Genomic DNA, 12,071 nt, shown 5'->3' with positions numbered 1-12,071 from the left:
TTATTGTATAACCCTATTTTAATTTGGTAACATCTTTACCTCAAATGATCCTTTTTGTTTTGTTTACATGTTAATTGTCTGTTTCCCTCTGCTAGATGTACACTCCTTGACAGCAAGAACTCTGCCAGCTGGTTTACTTTTGTATCCCCAAAGCCTAGCAAAGTGCCTGGCACATAGAAGCTACCCCCTAAATATTTGTTCATTAACTGACCACATAAAAAAATACTCAGGGTCAGTTTCATTTTTCCTGTCTCCCTGTACTTACCTATAACAAATCACTTCTTAATTTAATCTTACTCCGGTGGTCTCTAAAGCAAAGAAAAAAGGGAGATACAAGAATGATTCATTATAGATTGAAAACTTTCTTCATTTCTAAGATAGCACTATTATCTCTGAGGATAAGTCTGTAAAATGCTAAAGAAATTTTAAGGAAAAACTGCCATATTCTTCTGGTCTTCATAGTTTCAGGGGTCTCAGTAACAACAGCTTATCTGATTCTGAAGTTTATTCCCTTGCCTTACAGGTGATAGAACAGTTGGTCTGAATGATTTGATGGATTCTGTCGGTTGCATCAAGGGTAAGTTGCAAGCTGAGATGAAAGGATATTATAAATAACACCTTAATATTTCACAGTTGGTGGAGGGAAGTATTTCCCCTTCATATATGTTTAAATTCTTTCATATGTGTTCCGTTTTTATGGATGCTTCTGAACTTGGGTAAATAGTAATTAATATGTGTTTATATATCAATACCCATGACATTCTCTGAAATTTTCCCCTAAAGAGTTTTTCAACAGAGTACTAGGTATCAAGGGCCAAAGAACTATTCCTTTTCCCCCACGAACCCCACTCCCAGGAATTTATCCTCTGGAAATAATTAAGCTGAATAAAAGAAAAAAATTCTCTGCCTAAAGCCCTTCAGAGAAATTTGAAAGAGCCTAAATATCTAACAGTATAGGAATTACTACATACACCATGGCCTGTTGGGCTAGTGGGATATCTTGTGTTGAAATGTTAAGTGTAAAGATTATGTGGCAATTTGGAAATATGTTAATGATGTAATATTAGGTTGGAAAAGCAAAATACAGAATTGTATGTATATTAGATTTTCACACAATGAAAGTACAGCCTTATTGTCAAAGGCCGGAAATGGAATATGAAAAACTACGATGATTTTTGTGGTAGAGTAGTAGAATTATATTTCTCCCCTTTGTTAATCTTTAATGTTGTTGCATTGTTTTTATGATGAATGAGAAAAAATTACTTCTGTGTTGAAATGAATAAAAATCTTGGAATGCATAATGATCAGAGAAGCAAACTCCAACCAAATATTTTTGAATAAAAATAAACATTTAAAACCTGGTCTATAGGGGCGCCTGGGTAGCGCAGTTGTTAAAGCGTCTGCCTTCGGCTCAGGGCGTGATCCCGGCGTTCCGGGATCGAGTCCCACATCGGGCTCCTCTGCTGGGAGCCTGCTTCTTCCTCTCCCACTCCCCCTGCTTGTGTTCCCTCTCTCGCTGGCTGTCTCTGTCAAATAAATAAATAAAATCTTAAAAAATAAAAAAAAAATAAAAAAATAAAACCTGGTCTATAGAAAAACATTGAATTTTCAAGTAGGGTAGGAGGAAGAGTAAAAATAAAACCAAATCTCTGTATGCAGCTTAATTTGCTATGGATTTTGCAGTAAGTCACCAGGCAGTTCCTAACCCATGGTGTACTTTCTTTTTTGTAGCCACCAGAATTAAAGACACAGGACTTTTTTCTTTCTTTCTTTTTCTTTTTTAAGATGTATTTATTCATTTGAGAGAGAGAGAAAGCACAAGCAGGAGGGGCAGGGAGAGGAAGAAAGAATCTCAAGTAGGCTCTGGGTGCAGACTCTGCACTGAACACAGAGCCTGACACAGGGCTTTATCTCAGGACCCTGAGATCAGGACCCGAGCCAAAACCAAGAGTTGGATGCTTAACCAACTGTGCCACCAGGCACCCCAACACAGGACTATTTTCTAACCTTTCTGTTAATTCTGGGCATATGTGGGCAATCATATATATAAGTATAGATAGCATTTTTCATCCTTTATAGATAGTGTAATATTTCTACAATTTATTTCTTAATTTTTCTAAGGAGAGGTGATTGATATCCAGGACTTAGACAACTTTCTAGCATGTGAGGGGATCAAGCTCACAGAAGAAGACATGAAGGAGCTAATGTCTCATTTGACTGTTAATGGTGAGGTTTTTAAAAATTCTCTTGTCTTCCCAGAAGTGTGTCTTTGTTATCCTGTATATAAGATCCTCAGAAATGATCCTTGTCTTTTTCTTTTAAGATTTTATTTATATATTTGAGAGAAAGAAAGCACAAGTGGGGGGGGGGTCAAAGGGAGAAGCAGAATCCCCACTGAGCAGGAAGCCCAGTGCAGGGCTCGATTCCAGACTCCAGAATCATGACCTGAGCCAAAGGCAGATGGGTAACCGACTGAGCCACCCAGGTGCCCAATCCTTGTCTTTTTATCACCTACAACAATGCTTCTCAAACTTGAACATGCATATGAATTACCTGGGCATTTATTAAAATGCAGATTGTGATTTGGGTCTGGGTTGGATCCTGAAAAATTCTGCATTTCTAACAAGTTCCCAATGATGCCAATGCTGCTGGTCAATGGGCCACACTTTGCCTATGAAGGTCCTAAAAGATGATGAAATAAAACATTAAGATTGTGCCCGGCCTTTCATTTCTTAAGTCACAAGTACAAGCAATATGTTAATTTGTACTTGCGGGCAGGATTCCAGCCCAAAAATAAGAACGAAAAATATTACAGTAATTGAAATTAAAAATAAAAATGAGTATTAGGGAGAGATACACAAGAGGAAGCAAGGAAGTTAAGCGTTCATTGATTTCATTTATGTTTGCTCTTTTGTTTGTTTATTGAGATTTTTATTATTGTTTGTTGAATCTGGCTACAGGACTTATCTGCTGACTGTTCTGTTTTATAGCTACTTTAGTCTTTTTTTATTTCTACTGCTTTCTTTGATGTTCTGATACCAAAAAAAAAAAAAAGTAATCTGGGAGCACTGGGGAGTAGCATTTCTTACCATAATGCTTCAGTGATGTTGCTCTGCACCTCTGACCTTGAATGTATAAGTTTGTATATTGATTTATTTGACCAACAAATATTTATTGATCATTGAATATGTGCAGGCACTATACTAGGTACAAGGAATATAAGAATGAAACAGAGAGTACAGACTTGGTTTTCTCTGCTAAGCCTAACTGAAAGTAGGAAGTAAAACACTGAACCAATATGTTTCACAAATCCCAGTTTTAAAGCAATAAATTTGAACCTATTCTTTGCAAACATCACTTTCTGTTCTCTCCAGTTTGCTCTTTCTTCTTACTCACCTAGACTTTCTTTCTCTCCTCTTTCCAATAGAGAAAAGTCTCACACCTCCAAATCCATTACTCTGGACCTGATCATCTCCCACTTCATTGAAAATTATTTTCTAAATTGAGATATAACTGACATATAACATTATATTATATTTCAGGTGTACAACATAATGGTTCAATATTTTTATAAAAAATCATTTCTTCCATAATTCCTTTCCAATACACTCAATTTCATCTCTTTCTCTCTACTCTGCCTTTGAAGAGGCACATAGTCCCCCACTCCTCTTAAAGACTAACCTTCAGCTGGTTCTTCTGCCTCATAATTATGATCATTCATCCCTCATTCCTTTCTCAGTCTGCTTTTTAATTGTCTATAGGAGCCACTTCTGCTTCCTCACTTCACATTCTCTTTGAATTCTTGCAATTGGCTTCCCCACTGCAACTCTACTGAAATAGCCCTCAGAATCTGAACTCACTAATGATTTCCTTTGCCATCCTCACTTATTCTAGCTTCCGAACATGGGAACAATCGAGGGTTTATTTCTGTCTTCTCAGTTTTAATTCCTTCCCTACCTTGATTATATCACTCCTTCATCGTTGCCTCATTATCAGCTCTCTATGGCAGCAGTTCTCAAATCACTGTCCAGGGGCACCCCACTCTTTTGGGAGGTCCATGAGATTGAAACTATTTTTAAAATAACACTAAGACAGTATTAGCCTTTATCATTCTCATTCACTCACAAGTGTACAGTAGCTTTTGTAATAAGCTACATGATATATCCACACATGATATATCTGAGAAACCTATTAAAATATTTCTTTTCTGGGTGATTGGGTGACTTAGTCAGTTGAGCATCAGACTCTTGATTTTGGCTCAGGTGATGATCTCAAGGTCATGAGATCGAGCCCCATGTCAGGCTCGCATTGGGCATGGAGTCTGCTTGAGATTCTCTCTCTCCATCTGCCCCTCCGCCCTCCTGACACACTCTCTCTCTCTCTCTCAAAAAAAAATAAATAAATAATAAAATATTTCTTTTCTGACTACATAACTCTATAAGGCCAGATTTTCTTCAACCAAAAAAAAAAAAAACATATCACAGCAAACTAAATGCAGAAACAGACTGAGAATCCCAGCTGTCTTGTATTAAGCCAGACATTAAAGAGATTTGCAAAAATGTAAAACAATGCTATTTTAGCTTAGGCTGCTATAACAAAAATACCATACGCTGGGTGGCTTATGAACAACAGAAATTTATTTCTCACAGTTCTGGGGCCAGAAGTTCTGAGATCAGTGTGCCAGCAAGGTTGAGTTCTGGTGAGAACACTCTTCTGGGCTACAGATTGTCACCTTCTCATGGTATCCTCACATGGCGGAGAGCATAGGGCAGCAGGCTCTCTCCTGACCCGTAGGGGCACCAGTCCCATTCTCATGAGGGTCTGCCTTCAGGATCTCATCCTGTCCTAATCACCTCCCCGAAACCCTGCCTCCTAATACCATCACATTGGAGACAGAATTTTAATATACGAATCTGAGGGGACACAAATGTTCAGTGAATAACACTACTTTACCCACCAAATTTTAATACCTTAATTTTTTCATTTTTCAATTGATACATATTTTTCACTAAAAAGTATGTTAACATGTACTGGATTTATTATTGCTATTTTAAAACATTTTTTAAATTTCTCAGTTTTAATATCTAATATGATAATTAAACCCACATAATAGCTGTAACTCACATAAACCTCTTAGAGGGCCTCGAAAATTTTTAAGAATGTAAAGAAGTGCTGAGACCAAAATGTTTGAAAACCTTTGTTTTCTGGATTATACTTTGTCACTACTGTGTTTCCAGGAGGCTGCTAAATATTTTCTCCTTTCTGTCCCACCGGCACCTTAAGCTTTTCTTGTGGGGAAAGAGTGGACATTTCCTTAAACACCAGATGCATACAGTTGAGTTAATCAAACTCAATAGTCATGGCACACTATCATCATTGATCCATGATGGACCCCTTGTGTTTCATTTTATTATTTTCCCCCTTTACCTCCTACTTCCATTCCTATTTCCTTCCCCCCATCATATGTACATTCTCTATTATACCTAATGTATGTTCTTCCAATATACCTTCCTCATGTTTATTGTAGATATATGTGTATCCCTTTAAAAATTCAATGTGTGTGGTTTCTAATTTCCTTAAATGGTATTGTGCTATAAAACTCATTCTATTTCTTTTTTTCCAATCAACACTTTTAACAGCCTTATTGAAATACAGCTCACATACTAAGCAATTTATTAAAGTATATAATTGGATAGTTCTTAGTACTCACAGATATGGACAACTATCACCACAGTCATTCTAGAACATTTTCATCACCTAAAAAAGGTGCTATGTGTATGCAGAAGGTGCTAAGGGAGCATTTAGCCAAGACCGTGGTTTTCTGGAGAAGACCCTAAGCTGAACAAGTATGGGAAGATCATTCCAGCCAGAGAAGTGTACTCTGTATCCTCAAGAGTGACAAGTACACCACCTCAAATGTGTTGGTTCTCAAGAAATCCTTGTTAGAAGAAAACACAGAACAGGTCCTTCCATACCTATTCCAACTCTGAGCAATTGGCCAACATAGTCTCTTCATATATTTTGTTTTAATGTCATCTGAGTTTGAAAAAAAAAAGATGCTGCCAGATTTGAGCGCTGGTTCTTCCTGTAATATCCCTTCTCCACATGTAACCTTTGGCGTGTCATACCTTGAAACACAGAAAAGAGGAACCGTATTGAAGTAGAGAGATTTGTCTCACTAAAGATTTATCCTTTCTTATCATACTCACCTGAGGGAAAAATGAATCCAGTTCCCAATCAAACCAGTTTCTCTAGTTCTTCTAACTCATGTGAAAAGTTCCAACCTGCCATGCCACTTTAATAATTTCACAACTTTTATCAGTTTTTATGAGTTACTTATTTAAATTCAATTGATTAACATATAATATATTATTAGTTTCAGAGGTAGAGTTTAGTGATTCATCAGCTCATATAACACCCAGTGCTCATTACATCACATGTCCTCCTTAATGCCCATTGCCCAGTTACCCCATTCCCCACCCACTTCCCCTCCAGCAGCCCTCAGTTTGTTTCTTAGAGTTAAGAGTCTCTTATGGTTTGTCTTCCTCTCTGATTTCATCTTATTTCATTTTTCCTTCCCTTCCCCTATGAGCCTCTGTCTTGTTTCTTAAATTCCACATATGAGTGAAATCATATAATTGTCTATCTCTGACTGACTTATTTCTATTAGCATAATAACCTCTATCTAGTTCCATCCATGTCAGATGTGGAGAAAGGGGAACCCTCTCACACTGCTGGGGGGAATGCAAACTGATACAGCCACTCTGGAAAACAGTATGGAGGTTCCTGAAAAAGTTAAAAATAGAACTACCCTACGACCCAGCAATTGCACTACTAGGTATTTACCCAAAGGATACAAACACAGTGATCCAAAGGAGCACCTGCGCCCCAATGTTTATAGCAGCAATGCCCACAATACCCAAAATATGGAAAGAGCCCCGATGTCCACTGACACATGAATGGATAAAGAAGATATGGTATATCTATATACAAGGGAATATTACTCAGTTTTATGAGTTTTTATGTGACTTCCTCTGTGTCTGATTCAAATGTTTTACAGGAAATGGGAAGGTTAGAGTGGATTCAATAATGGAGGGCCTAAAGAAGTTTAAACGTGAGTGGAAATTCATGATTCACTTTATAAAAATGGATAATCTGGTGCTATGAATTTATTTTCACATGTTTTCTTGGTTATAAAAGTAATACATATTCATTATAGAAAATTTCTATATTCAAAAACTGAAAGAATGCAAAAGGAAAATTTTAATAATTTGTAATTCTATCCACCCAATGATAATCTATAATTTTTCTCACCCCTAATTTTTTTCCTTATACACACACAATTTTTGTGCATTTAGCTTTAAAGTCCCACTTTCAAACTACTTTTCTATTTTCTTATTAATACCTATTGATAGGTATGTCTGATGACCTAAAATTCCTTTTTGAATGCCTGTGAAATTTAACACATAACCTTAGTACTTTCTGTTTGCAGCCCTCTTAGCATATTTATTTCTAAAATAAGTTTCCCAATGCCAAATGCCACCGTCTGTACTTACTTAGAAAAGAATGAATGGGAGGTTTGAAAATGATGCTGTGAAACTCATCAGGAGAGGCAAGTTAAAACTTGTCTTCTGCCCTCTTGCCCCCACACTCAGCCTCAATCTGTACTTCATTCTCCAGTAATTTTGATTTGCTCTCCGCACCAGCATTTTTCAACAAGAATGATTTTTTTTAAATTGATGTGTCTCTGAAAGCCTGATTGTGTTTCAAAAAGAAGAATTTAAGAATAATTTAAGGTGCTTTATGTAAGTATCTACAAAATGAATCTTAATAAGAGAAGATAAATTTAAATTCTGGGCACCCACACTTAACATTTCCAAATGAGTCCTGTTGTATTTTATTATTTGCAAAAGAAAAAAGATCTCTTTGAATAAGTCCCATTCTATCCCATATATTACTGCTTGTGTCGCTGGTTCCAGAAAACTTTCAAAAATGTCTGCTTGGTAGCTTTTAACCCCAGCATTTAAAATCATGATGCTGAATTTAGGGATACTGAAGCAATCCCCTGTGATCATGTATAAGGTCAGTGTTCATCAATAAGCATTTATTGAGTACCCCAAGCACTGTGAAAAAGGAAGTTCAGCAATGAAAAAGGGACAAAGTTCCTGCTTTCAGCAAGGCTGTTTTTGGGTACAAAGTAGGTGCTCAGTAAATGCTTGTGGATTGACTAATAGAATTTCTAGTCTCCTGCCTTCAGATAATGGAAGAAGATTCACTAACCCAGGCAGCTTTATCGAGGTCATCCTCATAATAGCCCTCCCAATCCGGGCCACTCGGAAGAAAGAATTATGTAACACTATGTAAAACCCCAGGGCATGTAAGTGAGTCACCCAAATCAGAATCAATTATTAAAACCCTTCTCCAAAGCCGAGAGAGCACAGCTTCCCAGTCCTGTCTGCTTACTTTTCCATCCTTCTTCTTGGTCCTCTTCCATTTCTTCTTTTTCTCTGTTTTTCTTCTCTTCTTCCTGTCTCTATTAATAGATTATTTTTCTCTCACTCCTGCTTCCACTTGTTTTCCTAGTAGTGTTGCGTTTTTCTCTTCTCTTTCCAGTCTCTGTCAAACAGACACAGTTCACACGCCTACACTGCTCTCCCACTTGCTTTCTTCACTACGTAAGCCCATGCCACTTGCTGCCACCAAAATATATGTTATTCTGTGAAGTCCACAGTGCATTAAAGAAAATGGAGACATTGAAAAGTATGTTTCATAATTTTAGAAACTTCCAACAGCAGTGTCTATTCCACAAATTCACCAAATACTACTCAATGTCCACTTACTAAGTTTTCTTTATAGATATAGGTACTAAGGGAACAGATTTTATTTCTGAATACTGTATACTGTATTGACATTTTTTGTACATTCACACATGCACTACCTATGATTTAAGTTTTCGCTCTCAAATTTCTGATGACTAGACATACTCATTTTTTAGACAATGGCATTTTTTTATACTTATCTTTTTTCTCCAATCCCCATTTCACCATTTCTATTTTTCTAAGGAATAAAAATAAACTTCAGTTACCTAAGCATAGTAACGTGAAAATGACACTCCTATATGCACAACTTCAAGACCTGCTAATGTTTCATGTCATTTGATGGTGAACATTCAAAATTCCACTCTGGCCTGCCATGGTGTTAGGTTGTACGGTTCTGTATGAGAATCTCTAAAACCATACTTATTAGGGTTATGGAGAAACTCTAAATACATTTTTTAAAAAGCCTACTGTGTAAAAATGAAGTCTGCCACTTGTCAGAAACAGAAACCTTCCAAGTCCCATTCCCAGCCAGAGTGGTGCCACAAGCAGCATCCTAGGATGGCAGAGGATGCCTCTAGCAAACTGACTTCTAGGCAGGGAGAAGAACCAAGCAACAGAGAAGGGAAGAATGAGAGGGAAGGGAGGGAAGAAAGGTGTTTGATAGGCTCTTCTTAATCCTACGAATTATGTGTTTTGTGTTAGTACTAATCTCTCCCTTTGCATAAAAAAAAAGTATCTACTTTCTATGTACTGCTTTCTGCATGATATACTACCCTGTGTCACCTTCACAGCCTAAAGGTACTACCAAAACGCTTCCATGTTTCCATAACCTACAACTGACCTTTCTTGATATCAAAATAGCATGATTGACTTTATCTGGCCAAACTAAACCAAACTTAGGGGAATTGAACTATTATACCCAGCACTTTTCTCCTGAGTTAATCTCATTGTGCATAGAAAACCAAACTATCCAATATTCTGAGACGAAGAAAAGAATTGAATCAGTATTATTAAAGTACTTGTTCCATTGTTGTTCTGGCCATAAGGTTGAGTAGTGCAAGGCAGAGAAATTTTATAGTCAATATTATAACAAATATTGTATGTACACACTTCACAGGAGAATTCACTAGAAAGAAATAACTATACCACTAAAAGTCATATAATTAGTCAACAGTTCATAACCAAAGCACTAATGAAAACGAAATGGGTAGCAGGTTGTCCTCCCTGAGTCAACAAGTTTTCAAAGTCACTTCATTTCTTTTCATCCTAAAAGATGCCTTCGATTTGTAGTTGACTCTATTTGTTGTTTCAAAAACAATTTTTGAAGTTTGAGACATTCAGGCACTAAAAGAGGCAGTATGAATTAACTGGGGATGAGAGAGTGCACTTGTCATGATGAGCGCCATTGTTGTATGCCAAGTGTTGAATCACCATATTGTACACCTGAAACTAATATTACACTGAATGTTGTTAACTAACTGAAATTTAAGTAAAAACTCAAAAAAAAAAAAACAAAAAAAACAAGAGGTATGTCACATATAACTGACATTTTCTCTTCACTTTCTCACTCAGAGGAAAAATTAAAAGAAAATTGTAATTTCCTCCTATTCTACTTTTCAAAAACTTCAGAATGTATATAATTTTGACCTTAATCTTGTCTTTAAGCAAAAGGGATGGTGCCACTATATAAGTTGATGAAAACTGGACATGATACTAAAGGTGAGTGTGAGACCTGATGTGAAGGCATCATAATGATGGGATTTAATACTTTGACTTAGGTATTTCAATCCCATAGTTACTTTCCCTCATAGTTTTGTCAATCACTACCCTCCATTTACTTGTTGATAGGCGACTACACCATTCTCTCTCCAATTGTTTTTCTGAGTTCCTTTTGCTTTTATAGTCCATACCACACTGCATCACGTGTGATTATCAGATATTTTATATTGTTTTCTAATGGATTTATTTGTGATGGATTTGTTTTTATCTCTAGTTACTTTGTAACTTATTTGGTGCAATTTACAGTGCAATTACACAAAGCAGGTGTTCCTAGCTCTGCTACTAAAGAGATTAATTCAATTCATTGTGCTTTAGTGTCCCTATCAATAAAATGAAAAAGGTGAATTAGATTAATGATCTGTTGTTCTTTTTCAGCTGCAAAATTTGTGGTTGAAAAGACACTATCAAGAAAATGAAAAGCCAACCCACAGAACAGGAGAAATATTTGTAAATTATGTATCTGATAAGGGTCTAGTTTTAACTCCACAATAAAAAGACAAATAACCTGCCTGGGTGGTTCAGTTGTTGAAGCATCTGCCTTCAGCTCAAGTCATGATCCCAGGGGCCTGGGATGGAGACCCACATCAGGCTCTTTGCTCAGCGGGGAATCTGCTTCTCCCTCTGCCTATCACTCCCCCTGCTTGTGCTCATGCTCTCTCTCTCTGACAAACAAATAAATAAAATCTTTAGAAAAAAAAAAGAAGAAGATATAAAAAATGACTAATAAGCACATGAAAAGGTGTTCAACATCATTAGTCATTAAAGAAATGCAAATCAAAACTGCAAGCTACCACTTCACACCCACTTGGATGACTATAATAAAAAAAGACAATAACAAATGTTGATGAGGTCATGGAAAAATTGGGAGTCCTCATATATTGCTGGTGGGAATGTAAAATGGGGCAGATGCTGTCGAAAATAATTTGGCAGTCCCCAAAATGCGAAACATAATTATGACCCAGCAATTCTATTCCATGGGATATGCCCAAGAGAAATGAAAACATATGTCCACATAAGAACTTGTTCAAGAATGACCATAGAAACACGACCCATAATAGTCAAAAAGTGAAGACAATCCAAATGTCCATCAACTGATAAATGGATACACAAAATGTGGCCTATCCATACAATGGAATATTGTTTAGCCATGAAAAGGAATGAAGCATGGATACATGCCAAAACACTGATGAACCTGGAAAACACTATGCTAAGTGAAAGAAGCCAGACAAAAAGGCCACATATAATATTATTCTGTTTATATTGAATGTCAAGAATAGGCAAATCAATAGAGAGAAGATAGATTAGTGGTTGTCCATAGGCAACTGCTGTGAGAGGGGAGTATGGAGAGTAGCTGCTAGCGGTACAAGGCTTCTTTCTACGTGATGGAACTATTCTGGATGTAGATGGTGGTGATGGTTGTACAACTTTGTAAATATACTAAAAACCACTGAACTCACACTTTTAAAACAGTAA

The 12,071-nt window shown here is 36.7% G+C and overlaps 1 protein-coding gene across 1 annotated transcript in view; it reads left to right on the top strand.

Moving 5' to 3' along the window:
• Positions 1-12,071, top strand: part of EFCAB3 (EF-hand calcium binding domain 3) — a 123,726-nt gene that overhangs the window by 80,491 nt on the left and 31,164 nt on the right. The window contains exons 36-39 of the mRNA XM_045814333.2: positions 524-577; positions 2,122-2,226; positions 7,061-7,114; positions 10,485-10,538. Coding sequence (XP_045670289.2) covers positions 524-577; positions 2,122-2,226; positions 7,061-7,114; positions 10,485-10,538 — 267 coding nt within the window. The remainder of the gene's footprint in view (positions 1-523; positions 578-2,121; positions 2,227-7,060; positions 7,115-10,484; positions 10,539-12,071) is intronic.

The sequence above is a fragment of the Ursus americanus genome, chromosome 23 (genome assembly GCF_024610735.1).
Source record: "Ursus americanus isolate L20-20 chromosome 23, mUrsAme1.1.p, whole genome shotgun sequence".
In the NCBI taxonomy this organism is placed as follows: domain Eukaryota; kingdom Metazoa; phylum Chordata; class Mammalia; order Carnivora; family Ursidae; genus Ursus; species Ursus americanus.
This window is presented reverse-complemented; position numbering and strand designations above follow the sequence as displayed.